The 19615-nt window shown below is 39.4% G+C and overlaps 1 protein-coding gene across 2 annotated transcripts in view; it reads right to left on the reverse strand.

Annotated features, from left to right (window-relative positions):
* ABCB11 (ATP binding cassette subfamily B member 11) overlaps positions 1–18915 on the reverse strand; it is a gene marked incomplete at both ends in the record, with an annotated part of 78717 nt that extends 59802 nt beyond the window's left edge. For both annotated transcript variants that reach the window (XM_080928015.1, XM_080928014.1), the window contains 4 exons: positions 13567–13805; positions 14739–14790; positions 17523–17544; positions 18840–18915. In XM_080928015.1, coding sequence (XP_080784141.1) covers positions 13567–13805; positions 14739–14790; positions 17523–17544; positions 18840–18915 — 389 coding nt within the window. The remainder of the gene's footprint in view (positions 1–13566; positions 13806–14738; positions 14791–17522; positions 17545–18839) is intronic.
* Positions 18916–19615: the final 700 nt, after the last annotated feature.

The raw sequence follows: 19615 nt of genomic DNA on the forward strand, positions 1-19615 counted from the left end.
AGCGCAGCCACAGTTAGTGACTGTGTCTTTGTATTGCCTGAGAAATACTAAAGGATGGATTTTAAGTATTTATACCACAAATGGATGTTGCTGGGGCTGGAGAGATGGCTGAGAGATTAAAAGCACTGACTGCTCTTCCAGAGATCCTGAGTTCAATTCCCAGCAAACACATGGTGGCTCACAACCATCTGTAATGGGATCTGATGCCCTCTTCTGGTGTGTCTGAACAGAGCAACAGTGTAGTCATATACATAAAATAAATAAAATAATCTTTTAAAAGTGTATATCTATGGAGGGATCCATGGCTCCAGCTGCATATGTAGCAGAGTATAGCCTTACCTGGCATTAATGGAGGGAAGGCCATTGGTCCTGTGGAGGCTTGATGCCCCAGTGTAGGCGGATGCTAGAGCAGTGAGGCAGAAGTGGGTGTGTGGGTGGAGGAGCAAAGGGGAAGGGGTATAAGGTGAGGTATTTCTGAGGGGGAAACTGGTAAGGGTGCTATCGTTTGAAATGTAAACAAATAAAATGATTAAGAAAAAAAGAAAACATGTATACAGTATGTATAATGATATATGTGTTAACTAGGATAATTTAGCAACCCCACCATGTATACATATGTCAAAACACCTCATTCTGCATGCAATTTTAGTGTAATTAATTTAAAATTTTATCAAGGGTATTAGCAATCAGAACATATCTAAGTCCAGTAAAGAAACTGAGTCAACAATCAAAAACACTCAGCAAGGTAAAACTCAAACCTAGTTGGCTCACTTTTGAATTTTACCAAATAGTTAAATATTAATTAAATTAAATACTTTAATACTTAAAAAAAATAGACTTGAAAGAAACACTTTCAAATTCATTCTAGGAGCTCAGCATTGGTCACCTGGGTCTAAAATAATACAAAATAATCTGGAAGTACATGCTGACATGTCTAGTGGATACAGTCACAAAACTCAACAGCTAGAAGACTGGGGAATGCTGAGTTGATTAACCTCTTGAACGTCAGCATAGGACCTGACTTTGATCCCCAACATTCACGTAAAAGCCACCCACAGTACCATGCACCTATAACCCCAGCACTGGGAAGGCACAGGCAGAAGGAACCTTTGGGACCTTTGTGCAGCCATTGCAAAAGAATTTGTAAGCTCTGGGTTTAATGAAAGGTCCAAAGCCAAATGAAATAACTAGTGAGTTCTCTGTGCCCCAGCACACACCTTCACACCTGTGCTCATACAAAGGGCCCCGGTTAAACTCAGTGGGTCCCAAAGCAAAAACAAACAAGCAAACAAACAGAAACACATAAAATAGGACCAGGACATACGAGCAGTTGGGGAAAGAGATGGTAGGGATTTAAGAAGAATAATTGAGACTGCAAGGATAGTATGCCCAGACTGTATTATATATATATATATATATATATATATATATATATATATATATATATATATATATATATATATATATACACGTGAGATTCTTACAAGTCCACAAATACTGACATGTACATATACACAGACATGCACACACATACACATACACACAGCCCACACCTGAGTTGCAACTCAACCCCTACCCCAGGTATTCTGATACATCACAGGATCACAGGATAGCAGGAAGGACAGGCTCCAGTCAGAGACAGGGAGGTCAGATAACACCAGAGATAACCAGATAGTGAGAGGCAAGTACAAGAACCTAAATAATTTTACATGACGCTGTCAGAACTCAGTTCTCCCACTACAGCAAGTTCTGGCTACCTAACACCTATAAAGCAAGATTCAGATCTCAAGTCTCATTTCATGAGATGATAAAGAACCCTGAGAAGGATATAAATAATTCCCTTAAATAAATACAGCAATTGAACAAAACCATCCAGGATCTAAATATGGAAATATAATCATTAAAGAAAACTCAAGGGAGACAGCCCTGGAGATGAAAAAGCTAGGAAAGAGAATAGGAGCAACAGATGTAAGCATCACCAACAGAATACAAGATAAAAAATAGAATCTCGGGTGCAGAAGATACCATAGATAACATTGATACAACAGTCAAAGAAAATGCAAAAAGCTTCTAACCCAAAACATTCAGGAAATCTAGGACAAAATGAGAAGACCAAACCTAAGGATAATATAGAAGAGAGTGAGGCTCCCCAACTTAAAGGGCCAGTAAATATCTTCAACAAAATAATAGAAGAAAAGTTCCCTAACCTAGAGAAAGAGATGCCCATGAACATATAAAAAGCCTAACAAAACCAAACAGATGGGACCAGAAAAAAAAATTCTTCCCAACACATAAGAATCAAACACCAAATGCACAGAACAACCAAAAAAAAAATACTAAAAGCAGTAAGTGAAAATGGTCAGACCTATCAGAATTACACCAGACTTCTCAACAGAGACTCTAAAAGCTAGAAGATCCTGAGCAGATGTCATATAGACCCTAAGAGAACACAAATGCCAGCCCAGGCTACTATACCCAGCAAAACTCATAATTAGAGTAGATGGGGGAAAAGCTATTCCAAGACAAAAACCATTTCTTTTAAACAATATCTTTCCACAAATCCAGCTCTACAGAGGATAATAGAAGGAAAAGTCCAACACAAAGAGGGAAACTTCACCCAAGAAAAAGCAAGAAATTAATCTTCTCACAACAAACCACAAAACAATAGCTACACAAACATAATTCCACCTCTAACAACAACAATAACATAAAGCAACAATCATTGTTTCTTAATATCTCTCAACATTAATGGACTCAATTCTCTAATAAAAAGACACAGGCTAACAGACTGGATACGCAAGCAGGATCCAGCAACAGGTACACACCTCTGAGTCAAAGACAGACACTGCCTCAAAGTAAAAGAATGTGAAGAACTGTCCCAAGCAAATGATTCCGAGAAACAAATGGAGTAGCCATTCCAACAAAATTGACTTTCAACTAAAAGTTATCAAAAAAGATGGGGAAGAATACTATATACTCATCAAGAAAAAATCCACCAAGATGAACTCTTAATCCTGAACATCTATGCCCCAAATGCAAGGGTACTCACATTTGTGTAAAAAAAAAAAAAAAATACTAAAGTTCAAAGCACACATTGAAGCTCACACAATAATAGTAGGGGATTTTAATATCCCACTCCTACCAATGGACAGATCATGGAAACTAAACAGAAACTAAACAAAGACATGGTGAAACTAAAAGAAGTTATGAACCAAATGGTTTTAACAGATATATATATATATGTAGAACATTTAACCCTAAAACAAAAGAATATACTTTTTTCTCATTACCTCATGGCACCTTCTCAAAAATCGACCAAATACTCAGACACAAAACAAACCTCAACAAATACAAGAATATCGAATTAATCCCATGAAATCTATTGAGCCACCACAGACTAAGGCTGGTCTTCAATAGCAAGAAAAACAACAGAAAGACCACATACACATGGAAGCTGAATAACTATTTACTCAATGATAACTTGGTCAGGAAAGAAATTAAAGACTCTTTAGAATTTAATGAAAATGAAGGCATATCATACCCAAACTTATGGGACACAATGAAAGCAATGCTAAGAGGAAAACTCATAGCACTGAGTGCTTCCTTAAAGAAATTGAGAGACCATACACCAGCAGCTTAACAACTCATCTGAAAGCACTAGAACAAGAAGAAGCTAATATACCAATGAGGAGTAAAAGGCAGGAAATAATCAAACGCATGGCTGAAATCAACCAAGTAGAAACAAAATTTACACAGAAATTATACGCAGAATCAACAAAACTAGGAGCTGGTTCTTTGAGAAAATCAACAAGACAGATAAACCCTTAGCCAGACTGAGCAGAGAGTACAGAAACAGTATCCAAATTAACAAAATCAGGAATGAAAAGAGAGACATAACAATAGAAACTGAGGAAATTAAAAAAAAAATTAGCTACTACTGCAAAAGTCTAAACTAAACAAAACTGGAATGGCCTGGATGAAATGTATGATTTTCTAGACAGATACCAGGTACTAAAGTTAAATCAGGATCAGATAGGACATCTAAACAGTCACATAACCCCTAGAGAAATAGAAACAGTCATTAAAAGTCTCCCAACCAAAAAAAAAAAAAAAAAAAAAAAAGATAATTTTAGTGCAAAATTCTATCAGGCCTTCAAAGAAGACCTAATATTCCTCAAACTATTCCATAAAATACAAACAGAAGGAATACTACCCAATTCTTTCTATGAATCCACAGTTACACTGATACCTAAACCACAAAAAGACCCATCAAAAAAAGAACTACAGCCAATTTCTCTTATGAATATCGACGCAAAATACTCAATAAAATTCTCACAAACTGAATACAAGGATGGAAATGGTCATCCACCATGATCAAGTAGGCTTCATCCCAAGAATGTTGAGATTGTTCATTATACAGAAATTCATCAATGTAATCCACTATATAAACAAAATCAAAGCACATGATCATCTCATTAGATGCTGAAAAGCCGTTGACAAAATACAACACCCATTCATGTTAAGAGTATTGGAGAAATCAGCAATTCAAGGTGCATACCTAAATATAATGAAAGTAATATACAGCAAACCAATAGCCAGCATCAAACTAAATGAAGAGAAACTCAGAGTAATACCATTAATATCAGGGACAACACAAGGCTGCCCATTCATTCCCTTCCTATTCAATATAGTACTAAAAGTTCTAGTCAGAGTAATTAGACAACAAAAAGAGATCAAAGGGATACAAATTGGGAGAGAAGAGTCAAGATATCACTATTTGCAGATGATATCTTAGTATATATAATCAGCCCCAAAAATTCTAATAGAGAGCTGATAAACAACTTCAGCAAAGTGGCTGGATATAAAATTACCTTTAAAAAAATCAGTAGCCTTCCTATACTCAAAGGATAAATGGGCTGAAAAAGAAATTAGGGAAACAACACCCTTCACAATAGTCACAGGTAATATAAAATACTTTGGTGTGATGTTAGCCAAGCAAGTGAAAGATCTGTATGACAAGAACTTCAAATCCCTGAAGAAAAGCTATGGACAGATTCAATGTAATCCCCATCAAAATTCCAACTCAATTCTTCATAGAATTAGAAAGAGCAATTCTCCCATTCATTTGGAAAAAAAATAAAAAACACAGAATAGTGAAAACTATTCTTGACAATAAAAGAACTTCTGGGGGAATCACCATCCCTGACCTCAAGCTATACTATAGAACAATAGTGAAAAAGACGACGTAGTATTCATACAGAGATAGGCAGGTAGATCAATGGAATAGAATTGAAGACCCAGAAATGAACCCACACACCTATGGCCATTTCATCTTTGACAAAGAAGCTAAAACCTTCCAGTGGAAAAAAACAGCATTTTCAACAAGTGGTGCTGGTTCAACTGGCAGTCAGCATGCAGAAGAATGCAAATATCCATTATCTCCTTGTACAAAGCTCAAGTCCAAGTGGATTAAGGACCTTCACATAAAACCAGATATGCTGAGTCTAACAGAAAGTGGGGAAGAGCCTCAAACACTTGGGCACAGGGGAAATTTTTCTGATCAGAACACCAATGGCTTATGCTCTAAGATCAAGAATCGACAAATGGGACCTCATAAAATTGCAAAGCTTCTGTAAGGTAAAGGACACTGTCAATAGGACAAAAAGGCAACTAATAGATTGGAAAACGATCTTTACCAATCCTACATACAATAGAAGGTTAATATCCAAAATATACAAAGAACTTAAGAAGGTAGATTCCAGAGAAACAAATAACCCTATTAAAAAGTGGAGTACAGAGATAAATAGAGAATTCTCAACTGGGGAATCTTGAATAGGTGAGAAGCACCTAAAGAAATCTTCAACATCCCTAGTCATAAGGGAAATGCAATTCAAAACAACCCTTAGATTCCACCTCACACCTTTCAGAATTGCTAAGATAAAAAAAACGCAGGTGACAGCAGATGCTGGCAAAGATAGGGAGGAAAAGGAACATTCCTTTGCTGGTGGGACTACAAGCCACTTTGGAAGTCAATCTGGTGGTTCCTGAGAAAATTAGAAATAGTTCTACCTGAAGACCCAACTATACCATTCCTAGGCATATACCCAAAAGTTGCTCCAACATATAACAAGGACACAGGCTCCACCATGTTCTTAGCAGCTTTATTTATAATAGCCAGAAGCTACAAACAACCTAGATGTACTCAACAGAAGAATGGACACAGAAAATGTGGTACATTTACACAATGAAATACTAGCAGAGATTTTAAAAAGTTACTTTACAAAATGACTTTATAAAAAATTTTAGGCAAATGGAATGATCTAGAAAATATCATCCTGAGTGAGGTAACCCAATCACAAAAGAACACACAATGTATGTACTTGCTAATAAGTAGATATTAGCCCAAAAGCTCACAATGCCCATAATACAACCTATAGGCCATAAAGATGGTAGAAGGAAGGAAGACAGGGTTGTGGATGCCTCATTCCTGTATTTAGGGGCGAACAGGACAATTGTGGGAGGTGGAGGGAGACTGGAAGGAGAAAGGAGAAGAAGGAAATAAATGTGACAGTATCAGGAACTGGAGGAGGTATGAGACAGGTACAGAGGGTTAGAAAATTGAACAACAATATGTAGCTGGAGTAAGGATGAGAAACTGGTGGTAGCCACTGGTGGGTCCCAGACACCAGGAAGACTTAAGGCTCCCAGGACCCAACGGGGATGACTTTAGCCACAATATGCATTGAAGGGAAGATAAGAATCTGTTGAGAGCATCTCCAGTAGATAGGCATGGCTCCAGGTCAGGGAATGGAGCCACCTACCCATCTCAAAATTTTTAACCCAGAAATGTTCCTGTCCAAAGAAAGAACAGGGACAAAAAAAAAAAAAAAAAAAAAAAAAAAAATGGAACAGAGACTGAAGGAAGGGCAAACCAGGGACTGCCCCACCTGGGGATCCATTATGTCTGCAGACAACTAACCCAACACTGTTGTCATAGTCAAGAGGGGTTTGCTGGCAGCAACCTAGTGTAGCAGAGTTTCTGACGAAGGTCAGGCCAGCAACTGACCAATGTAGGTAGTTGTAGATGCTTGGAGCAAACTATCAGACTGTGCCCAAGGAACCCTGTGGGGGAGCTGGCAGAAGGACTGGAGGAGAGGAGGGAGATTGCAACCCCATTGGAAGAACAACATAGGCTGGCCTGACCACCCAGTTCTCCCAGAGTCTAGACTACAACCAAGGAGTGCCCCAGATACATATGTAGCAGAGGATGGTCTTGCCTGATAGCAGCAGGAGGAGAGGCCTGTGGTCCCAGGGAGGTTTGATGCCCCAATGTAGGGGGGGCGATGCCAGAGAAATGGGGTAGGAAAGTGTGGGGGGAGCACTTTTATATAGGAAAAGGGGAGAGGGGAGGGTAGATGTGCATGGGTTGGTTGGGGGTAATCAGGAAGTGGGATATCATAGAATAAGGGGTTAGTGGAGGGGGTAACTGGGAAGTGGAATGTTACTCAAGATGTAAGCAAATGGAATTATTAAGAAAAAAGAAAATATAACATTGGCAAATTAATTTGTAAAACATATGAACAGGACCATACATCATTACTAAGTGCAATATATTCCTGGTGATTTAACATATGAAAATCAATCAGTCTTATAGTCCATATGAATACTATAATGCACAAAACAAACCCCACATGATCTTCATAATACAGAAGTTTTTGGCAAAACTCAATACCAATTAATGATTAAAAACCAGGAATGAAAGTCAACCTGTCTTAGTCAAGGTTTCTATTCCTGCACAAAATATCATGACCAAGAAGCAAGTTGGGGAGGAAAGGGTTTATTCAGCTCACACTTCCACATTGTTGTTTGTCACCAAAGGAAGTCAGGACTGGAACTCAAGCAGGTCAGGAAGCAGGAGCTGATGCAGAGGCCATGGAGGGATGTCACTTACTGGCTTGCTTCCCCTGGCTTGCTCAGCCTGCTTTCTTATAGAACCCAGGTCTACCAGCCCAGGGATGGCACCACCCGAAATGGGCTGGGCCCTCCCCCTTGATCACTAGTTGAGAAAATGCCTTACAGCTGGATCTCATGGAGGCATTTCCTCAACTGAGGCTCCTTTCCCTGTGATAACTCCAGCCTGTGTCAAGTTGACACAAAGCCAGCCAGTATACAACCTCCCCACTCCCAATTAAAATAAAAGGGGCTTGAAAAACCATTCTCAGTGGGAAAACACTTCCAGAAAAAGACAAGGCACATAGTCTCACGGCTCCTGTTCAAAGCTGTATGGGAAGACGGGCTCAGAGCAATCAGACAGAAAAAAGTTAAAACTAAGAAAAGAAAACATTTAATTAGAAATGAAATACTCTTGTTTCTATTTATCTGATGACATGATCTTATGTAGAAAGTTCTAGAGGATCCACTAGAAATCTACTGGCACGAATAAATAGGACAACTGGGTTGCATAAGCCGAGATCAGCACATGTACTACATTGTAAATCTATATAACAGCAGTGAAAATCTGACCAAGGGATTCAGAAAATAAGTTGGGCTACAATAGCACCAAAAAGAATGGAATACCTAGCAAACAGTTTAACAATCATAGAAAATGTGTATTATGAAAATTATAGGTCAGCATGTAGAAGAATGCAAATTGATCCATTCTTATCAACCTGTACAAAGCTCAAGTCCAAGTGGACCAAGGACCTCCACATAAAACCAGGTACACTCAAACTAATAGAAGAGAAAGTGGGGAAGAGCCTCGAACACATGGGCACTGGGGAAAAGAAATCAAGAGCCCAGAAATAAACCCTGGTGTTTAGTATAAATTGATTTTGACATACATTCTGATACTATGCAATGATGCAATGTGAAAAATATTTAAGTTGACATAGTCTTACTAACAAATGATATTAAGTGATTAACTATATCAAAAAAGGAATCAAATCAAAGTCCTTTCTCCTATCATAGAGAAAAATTTGTTTGAAGTGAACAACAGACATAAATATATAAATGGAACTATAAAAGTCTTAAAACAAAAACCACAGGCTTGCATTTTTTTTAAAAGATTTGTTTATTCATTTAATGTATGTGAGCACACTGTTGCTGCCTTCAGACACACCAGCAGAGGGCATCAGATTCCATTACAGATGGTTGTGAGCCACCATGTGGTTGCTGGGAACTGAATTCAGGGGAAGAGCAGTCTGTGCTCTTAATGGATGAGCCATCTCTCCAGCCACCCAGATTTGCATTTTAATGACCCTGGGCAGTTTCTTATATATGATGCCAAAACCAAAAGAAATGAAACAAGAAGAGAAATAAAGTAGGGGCCACCAAAACTAAAGCTTTAGGGCTTAAAGAGCCACCATCTACATCAACAGACTGAAAAGATGACCTAAAGAATGGTAAAATTTCCTGGAAATCTCACATTTGGTAAAGGACTTAGAACTTAAAAAAAAAAAAAAAAATGCACTCTTATAACACAGTAATAAAAAGACCTAATCCAGTTTGGTGAAGGACAACTTAACAGACACCATTTCTAAAGAACATAAGCAAATGGCCTAAGAGCACATAGGAAGATCCCCAGTGTCATCAGCCACTAGGGAAATGTGTCAGGATTAGGTCCTACTCATTCTCACTAGGATGGCTCTGTATGAGTTTCCTACCGCTTCTATAACAGTCCCACAAACTTGGCGATTTGACTCCCGCTCCAGGCCAGAGGTCTGAAAGCTTTGCCCGGCCTACATTTGTCGTCTAGAGAAAGCTGTATTAAGCCACAGTGTCCAGAGGCTCTGGAGCAGACTCTCACTTGCCTCTTCTGGCTACTGGAAGGTGCCTGGACTAGATGATCCCAGCTTTCCTACCTGCCTCTCCTCCCTGTGGTCCGGTCTCATTCTACCTTTATTGAAAACAATGATTGCATTTACAGTGCACCCGCATGCTCCTGCATCATCTCTTCCACCTGCAAATACTGAATCTTTTTTGTATATGTGTATGTGTGTGTGTTTGTGTGTTTGTAGTGTAGGGGGAGGTTCAAGATGGAATCCCAGTTGACCTGATACTCTAAGGAAGATCAAGTGGTCTTGAACTCACAGTAGTCTTCCAACCTCAGCCTCCCGAGTGCTGAGATTATAGACATGTGTCACAAAGTCCATCTTAGAGCCTTAATTTATTCATACCACCTGCTTAGACTCTTTTCCCATATAAGGTAATATTCATAGGTTACAGGGATTAGAACACAGTTATCAGTGAAGATGTAGAAGATTATAACCTCATACACCATGAGGGACAACACAATTCTACAGACACTTTGATAATAGTCTGACAGTTCCTCCAGGATTACATGTGAATGACCTGGAAACTGTTTTTAGCTATGGAACTACACAAAGTCATACATCTACACAGAAAACTATACGCAAATATCCAAAGCAGTATTATTTACAATAGCAAAAAAAAAAAAAAAAAGCAGGAAAATTTAAAATTTTCACCAATGGATGAATATGAGGAAATAAAATATTATATTCACGTAGCAAGGTATTCACAAATAAAAATAAAATACTGATTAGTGCTACAACACAGAAGAACCTCAAGAACATTGTACTGTATTAAAAAGTATGCCTTAAAGGGTCACATGTTGCATGACTCCATTTATTTGATCTCTCAGTCACAGAAAATCAATCACTGTTGCTGAGGCAACAGATGGGAAGTTAGGGAGCAACAGGTAGGACACAGATTTCTGAAATCAGCTAGAGACTTCTATCCCAGTGTGTTCACATGGGGAACAGGTGAGAAAACAGTTCTCCAGTGGTGGTATGGTCAGCTCTCACAGGACCACAAGGTATTTTTATTGGGTTTGTATTACCCAATATTCATAATCTTGTGTGTGTGTGTGTGTGTGTGTGTGTGTGTGTGTGTTCATGTGTGTGTTTATGTGTATGTTTGTATGTTTGTTTGTGTTTGTGTGTGTGTTTTTGTGTTTGTGTTTGTGTGTTTGTGTGTGTGTTTTTGTGTGTTTGTGTTTGTGTGTGCTTGTGTTTGTGTGTTTGTGTGTTGGTGTGTGTGGAGCTTTCCAAACTGAACCAGAGCCTATGTGGCCAAAAGAATATGCTAGAAATTGCAGAAAATTAAATAAACTGCCTTAGAGAACTAAGAGCGATTTCTAAGAGTTTAGCTTCAACATCCCACCCAAACACTTTAAGACACATGTGAAATACAATGTAGTAAAAGTACACAAACATCTCCTGCCAAGGCATGCACATATACATCTCTAAAGTTATTATCTTACAGATTAACCCATCTATCATCCCTAACAATAAGCTTTTCCAAGAAAGGATCTTGAAAGTGTTGGGTAATTTAGGAGGCATTTTTTAGACACTGACACATGAGAAAATGTTCTCTCCCTTATCCTGGGATCCACCCAACTCCACATTCCCAGTGATCTCACCCCACAAAAGATAAAGGAGTAGTACTCCCAGCGGTGGCTACAACGCATAATGAAATTATCTACCTTGTCAACATGTTCCTGGTAAAGGGATAATCTAAGAAAGGTCTGCCCTAATCCATTTCAGCTTACTCATATTTTAAATGAGGAAGACAAATGACCATTTTGAATGCTTTATCTACTTAATGTACTTTACCAAATGATCACCGTGTCAAATAAATACTTGTGTCATGTGATTTCAGCTGAGGCCATTGTTCTTCTGAAAGCTCCAGTTTACAACACTTATCCAATTCCAGGTGTAAGGCCCCATAAGAATGAGCCAATGAGTGGGAGCAGCTACAGGGGACTCTTTGCTTATCAAGGTGATGTAGACACCAAAGCTAGATTCATTCTTCAATTCATCTGACAAAGGTCTACAGGTGGCTAAGATGCTGTAATGTCTCCCAACATCACCTCTCTAACTTGTATCTGTGTGACTTTAATGGCCCAGTGTTACCAGTGGCTGTGGTGATACTGCTCTCAGAAAAGTCTCTCATTTCTGTCCTCCCACAGAAATGAAGACCTTTAAAGAACTCACTGAAGTCAGTCCCGTTATAGGAACTGCTGAGTTTCTCAGAAGAAAATATCTTTGCAAGCTTCAAGAAACATACAAATTGCAGACGCCAGCAATTGTATTTCCAATAATCTGGCTTGATAATTTTTAAATTTACTTTTAAAAAATGTTTATGTGCATTATGTATAAGTATATATGTTCAAATATATGCACGTGTGTAAGGGATGCACACATACATTTTCACCTTATTTTTGAGATGAGGTTTCTCACTGCTCTCCTATAGCTCACTGATCGACCAGGCTGACTAGCCGCCAAGCTTTGGGGACTTTGTTGTCCCTTTCGGGCCTTTTCCCTCAGCTCTGGAGTTACAGGTGTAGGTTCTGTCATTCTTGATTTTTATGTGGGAGCCAGGGATCTGAACTCAGGTCCTCATATTTGTGAAAATTGAACCCATTAAATAATCACTCCAGCCCCTACTTATTAATTTTAAAGGATACTTCTATGTATTACAGTGAGTTGTTTTTGCTTTTTCATCATTCAGCACTCACTAGTCTGTAACTAATATTTTATGAATGATCATTGAATGAATGAAGACAGCCTGGCTGACTAGCCCGAAGTTCTACACAGATCAGGATATGACTCACGGGACAGTGAGTCCTTTCTTGATGCTTCTACGGGTTCTTGTCACTTAACTAACACTCAAAATTTTTTTGATTAAAGCAATGAAAAATCCTCGAAGTAAATGATAGCATGAAAGAATTTTAATGATTTAGAAAGACTTGGTCTAAACTAACCCTGTCAACATTTTTCAGTGGTTAATATGAAAATTTAAAAATGTATTTGAGAAAACCATCCCAGGTGTCTCTCTAGTCAGGATATGCTCAGCCTTTGACTCATGAACCTGAGCATATGGGGTCATACGTGCCAATGATACGTGCATCTGAAGCACACAAGGTAGGTGCAAAGTCCATGCCACAGCAGTGAGTCAGCCCACATGTACTACCGACCGAGTGATTACCAAGTGACGGTTGGGCATATCACAGAAACAACAGTGACACAGTGACTGGGCTTGTCTGAATTCCATCATGAGCCTGTTCTGGCTAGCTCTTCAGCACTACCTTCTAGTCACAGCCACAGCACTCTTGATGAAAGCTCAAATATTGGCTATAACTACTGATTTCTATTTCTCTAATGTAGCATGTTCATGATACACATGGAGAGAGGACAAGGACAAAGGACAAAAAGTGGGGAGGGGTGAAAGGAAAGGAGTTCTTGTCTAGGAGATGCAAGTGAAATTCAGTTATCTTCTTAGTGGCAGTAAGTATGGATAGTGTCACGTTCAGACTCACAGTGAACCAAGTGGCAAATCGTTGGTGTGGGTATTTGATTAGCAATGTCTGTTGCTGTTTTGAAACTGGAGGGATGGAGATAACTACAAAGTGAATGAATTTCTATCACTATGAGTAAGTTTGTTTTCCTGCTCTTTTGTATTAAATGCCATTCCAGCTCACTTGGTGTTGTCTTTGGATGATTTTGAATTATAATTTAAGATATACCAAAAAGAAACATAGCTTACCCACAGAGTGTTCCATTTGTAGTGTTCTGGTTGAAGGAGCTGTTGGTCCATACAATGGTGTTATTCACACATGCTTTTCCTGGAACCATGAGTTCTTGTCTTTCAATGTCATATTCGATAAAAATATCTGTCATTATACCAAAAATAATAAGAACGCCTGGCTGAGCCATTCCATGTAGCAATGCGCACACACTTCCCATAAACATCAGCCAGATGTCTTTTGATGAAGAAAATCGAAACTTGAAAAAAAAAAAAGGTTCAGAGATTATCTACATGTGAAAAGTGCATAAAGGGGTAGGGGTGGGGGTGGGAGGACTGGGCAGGAGGGCTATTTGACTCCAATTCTGATAAATAGCACTCAACACCAGGCGCTTGTGGGGGTCATCTCTGAGCAGTCGTCTTCACACTAATTATGTAGAAGTACTATCTACCAATTGTCTAAAACATCGGATCCTTACACTACATCCAAATCTTTGAGTCTGTTCTCCTCAGTCACCATCACAGATGCCATCACCAGGTAGACATACTGGGTGAACAACTGTGCAGGAAGTTGCCATTCAGCTCTGAGAACCCATGGACAATGGACAGGTTTCTACTTAGAAATGTTCTACCCTAAGTGGTGGGTAATGTCACACCCCTTTAATGCCAGCCCTCTGGAGGAAGAGGCAGGAAGATCTCTGAGTTGGAGGCCAGCCTGGTCTACAGAGCAAGATGCGGGATAGTTACACAGAGAAACACTGTTCTAAAAAAAAAAAAAAGAAAAGAAAAGAAAAAAGAAAAAAGGAAGGAAGGAAAAGAAAAAGAAAGAAGAAATGCCTTTATCCTATACAAATTTGTGGTAGACACATAAGCTATGGAATTTCTAAAGACTTCTCATAACAATGGCTATATATGATCTATTGTTCTGGGAGTTATTGTGAAGGTTTTCCTTATTAAAATTATAATTGTGAGTCCATGGATTCTATTCCAAGTGGCTACGCTGATATTGGACAGTGTGTTTACTGAGCATTGAGTTTCTAATCACTATTCAGCATGCCCAGAAAAGCTCATGACTGCATGGCTGATCACTAGAGTTAAGTCCTGCCAGTATGACGAAGGAGTTGGCTCTTCCTCCACTGTGTGAATAATTCACAGTTGCAAAATCAACCAAGTAAATCAGCACAGAGTATTACCAATTCAAAGAAGCCAACTCGAGTGTCTTTCTCCTTCTTCTTATCTTGTAACCTGATGAGAAGAAAAGGCACTTAAAGGTCATGTTTCCAAAACTGGTGAGAAAGTCTCCCTCCATGGGGCTTTTCTGAATTATTCTTTAAGAAGTATAAATTTCCCCCTCTGTCTGGGAAATTCTGGCCAAACCTAGTGTTTTAATGTATTTTGCACCCATGAACTCTTGATAGCTGTGTGTGCCTGGACAAGACCTGCATAAGACCATATTAGTCAACATTACAGCAAGGGAAGGGGAAGGTTCACAAGGTCGCACATGTAGTGGAAGAGCTACAAGCAAATCAATAGCAGCTGAAAGCGGGGCTGGGCTCTGTTTTCTTCAGGAGCAAGATTCTGATCTACTACTTAGCAGTAGTATTTAGACTTTTAGCAGATTGCCCATAATCCAATAGTTAGCCTTAGGCCATGTGTATATAGGCAAGATTAACTGAACTCAAAAGGAGACACAATATATAATATTTGTGTGTGTATGTGTGTGTGTATATATATATATATATATATATATATATATTCTATATACATACTATCCTATAGTATATATATACATATTATGTATGTCCTAGATATACTATATATATATATTTATATATGTTCTTTATATACACATATAGATACAGAGAATATATATAGAACATATATAGTATCTATATAGAATATATATATATTCTAGTTCTCATGAAAACAGTCACCCATCCATTTGTCTTTGCCAAATGTTCTTCCTCTCAAAATTTTCTTTCTTAGACCCTCATGTGGACAGTTACTCCAACTTCAGATTCACACTCCAAGTCTCTCAAGTCTCCTTGGTAGGACCTTCTCTATGTAAGACAGCTAAGATTTCAATAACATCTGCCCTGCCACACACATTCCTTCTTACATCTTAATCTCCAACTCGCTCTTTTTCTTAGAAAAAGAAAGGGTTCTACATTCTCAGTAGCTACCATGTAATATGTTTTCTAAATTCATGATGTTTATTCTACTCCCCATTAATATACTCTCCTCATGAACCAAGAGGGGATGTGCTACTATTATTCTGCTAAAGGAACATGGCATTAAAGTGACTCCTAATGACATATTGCTTCCCCCATAGAGCAGAGCATCACACAGCTCTCACCAGAGAAGCTTCTTCCTCTTGCAGGATATGGGGATTAACACAGACCCACAACTGGCTTTGGAGCACTCATCAAAGCCCTCCCCTCAGGGCTCAGGGATTTATTATACAGAGGGATTGTAAGAGCCAGAGGGGAGGGAAGAGCCCAGGGAGCACATCAGGAGAGATGCAGATGGGAACTCACAGAGACTGTGGCAGCATACCCGAGACCTGCACAGCTTCAAGCCAGACAGGATCCCAGCACTGAGAGGAGGAAGTGGACACAGGCTCTGGGCCTTAACCAAGAACTATTGCAATGGATGCCCCCCCAGCAAAGGGACAAACCATTTTCTCCAATAGAGTGTCACTGGGCTTATCAATCACACTGTAGAGCAGGTCCCATGCCTAGGACTGGCTGACAGACACAAAATTAATTCTATGATCATTTGCTCATTCTGGGCTTTTGATTCCTTTAATTTTGTTTTGACATTTCTTGGTCTTGTTGGGTTGTTTCTTTTTCTTTTTGTGAGGGTTTTTTTTTTCTTTTTTGAGAGCAAGAGAGACTTAAGGTTGAGCAAAGTACATTATGATATTTTATGTATTTTAAAGAAAAAATAAAATGCCTTCCTCTTAGTGAGGGAGCCATACTAGATGTTTCTTTTCTGTACTCCCAAAGGGACTCTTGGAAGACCAGGGTCACCTGATTTCTTCTAACACAGTGCTAATCTACCTAGTGCAGGCTTCTGTCATGAAATACAGCAAACTTTTTTTTAAGATGCATTTATTTATTATATGTAAGTACACTATAGCTGTCTTCAGACACACCGGAAGAGGGCATGAGATCCCATTACAGATGGTTGTGAGCTACCATGAATGTGGTTGCTGGGATTTGAACTCAGGACCTCTGGAAGAGCAGTCAGTGCTCTTGGCTGCTGAGTCATCTCTCCAGCCCTACTTCAAACTTCTGAAATTAACTGACCACTATCCATCTTCCATGTCAGGAACTCAGATGGTGCCTCTGTTCTAATGCAGCCCCCATCTAATCCTGTCTCAACACTTCCTTACATGTGAACTCAAACTTGAGTGCTGAAGAGAAAGCTCAAAGAATTCAACTTTAGGTTTTATTAGTCACCAGGGTGTGTGGGGAGGGGGTCTGGAGTAGGGGAATGAGGAGAGTTGGAGGGGGTGTTGGGAGGAGGGAGCAGAGGGTGTGGAGTTGGAAGCACCCCTTGGAACTCATGAAACCATGCTATTGTCTAACTCTTTCCTGCTTGTTTGGGCTAGAAGCTCTGTGGTGGACTGGGATGCACGGGAGGAAACCAGGCATAACCAGGAAGGGCTGCTCCACAAGGCTTTAAAGAGAAGAAGAAAGCGGCCTGGCAGTGGTGGCCCATGCCTTAAATCCTAGCACCAGGGAGGCAGAAGCAGGCAGATTTCTGAGTTTGCAACCAGCCTCCTCTACAGAGTGAGTTCCAGGACAGCCAGAGTCACACAGAAAAAAACCCTGTCTCAGGAAGAAAGAAAACATATCCTATACTTTCTCTACACAGTCAGTAAAAATCCTCTACTCCATGTGCTCTATATTTATAGGAATATTTTGAAGTCGTTCTAGTGAAGATTCTGTACTATTGAAATCGTCACTCACCTTGATTTCTTATCATTGTTATCTGTCAGGATGAAAAACAACGTATAAAGAGGTTAATAATCGTGTCAGAAGGCAACACAATCATAAGCATCAGTCAACCAAAAGCATGTCTAGGAAGTACTTTTTCTCATGAAATATTATAAAATAATGACCACCCCTTTCTATCTCTTTATCAGGCCTCCTTCCCACCCCACCTACCACTGCTGTAACTATATATTTGAATGTTCCCCCCAGATCATAAAACATTTTTATTTTCTGAATTTCAAAAGGTAGTCTTTCCCTTTTTGAGACAGGGTCTCTCTGTAATGTAAGCGGTTTGAGAACTCCATCGTGCAGAGCAGCCTCCGCCTCGTGGCCATTGTTCTGCTTCAGTTTCCCAAGGACTAGACTTACAGACGTGAACCACTGCTTGATGGATATCACTGTTTCTAAATTCGCTGAAGAAGATATGGTTATTTAAAATTATCTATTAAAGTGAAAATTCATTTATTGCTTGGTTCTTTAGAAACATCTTCTATTTATCAAAATTTATCTATTTAACAGATCACACATTGACCTGTATTATGTCTTTAATACTTCATCGCTGTCAGAATCCATGAGACAGAGCTTCGCGTTATTTTTGTCAGCACACTTAGAGCAAATGTCAGTAGGAAATGGAAGTGAGTGTCTACAGGGACATAAGGAAGCCACAGGGCAAAAAGAACACTAAGGAATATTTGTTACTATGGCCACTATTTTCTGGTTCTGATGACGTTTAGTACAGTTGCAGAAAGACTAAAGAGACATTAGGTGTGGATACAGGGCTTGAGAATCGGAAAACTGGATTAGAAGTGTGATTGCATCAATTGCTTCAATTCGCGAATGAATGAATGAATGACAGCTTAGAATCTGTGCTTACAACATGTCAGGGTCTAATGTGTCAAGACCCCTCCTACCACATCTCATTCTAGCCTGGAGAGTGTTCGTAGGGCCTGTTTGAGGAGCAGAAACCATCAACAATTACTGTTGCCACGGTGACCACTAATGATACAGGGCTAAAGTTACTACAATGATCAGTGCTGAGCAACCCTACTCTACTGGGAAGGAGGTGCTCGTGGGAGATTTTAGCGCTCGCTCATGTTGTGCATTTTAACACAGAGGTAGCCTCCAGATGTGACATGAATTCTACAGAAAGCCCTCTGGTTGTATGTCAGGCATGTGCTCAATACTAGCTCCACATGTTGTAGCCAATTTTCTTCTGCTCTTTGAAACCATGCTGGGTTTGTCTCACTTTTATCTTTACTTTTCTTTACATGGGGTTCAAGGAAACTTGCTTACGTGCACCATCTGATTCGAATGCATGATTCTCTTCTCCAAATTTCTTCACACTACGAAGAATTACGGAGTCAGACATGGCGTCTGCAATCTGCACTCGACAACCCTATGAAATAAAACAGTTGCTACAATTATTACATATTTTCTCTTTAACAAAAGTAGCAAAATAAGCAAGTGACTTGGCTCAAGAAGCGGGCTTCTGTAATCAGCCTCAAACAAACAAACAAAAAAACTCCCAGATCTTTTTATTGAATAACATCTCAATGAAGGAGATTAAATATTAGGAAAGAAACTGAGAATTGATTAGAGTCAAAGTTTCATTAGTTGTTATGTCAACCAAAAACAGTTTACTTGCTTTTCAGCCTTTGGCTCAGAGGAAGCTACAGTACATCTTTCTCCAGGCTTCCAAACCCAGGTTCATCAGATACCAGCAGCCTACACCATGCTGCCCAAGTTTGACCCTAAGGATATAGAAATTGTGTATGTGAAGCAGGGCACCTGCCACATCGGCTTTGGCCACCAATATTGCTTCCCTAGGTCTGTCACCAGGAAAAAAAAAAAAAGTTGGTCATGGCATTACCAAAGCAACCAGTGACTGGGAAGGATCTGAGGATTAGCATGATGCTGACAATCTGGAACAGACAGGCTCAGATTTAGGAGGTGTCCTCTGCCTCTGCTTGACCACCAAAGCCCTCAAGAAGTCACCAAGAACATCAAGCACAGCGGTAATGTCACTTTGAATGAGTTTATCCAGAGAACTTTCTGGAAAGATTGAGAAC

This window comes from Micromys minutus (genome assembly GCF_963924665.1).
Source record: "Micromys minutus genome assembly, chromosome: 13".
NCBI classification, from domain to species: Eukaryota; Metazoa; Chordata; class Mammalia; order Rodentia; family Muridae; genus Micromys; species Micromys minutus.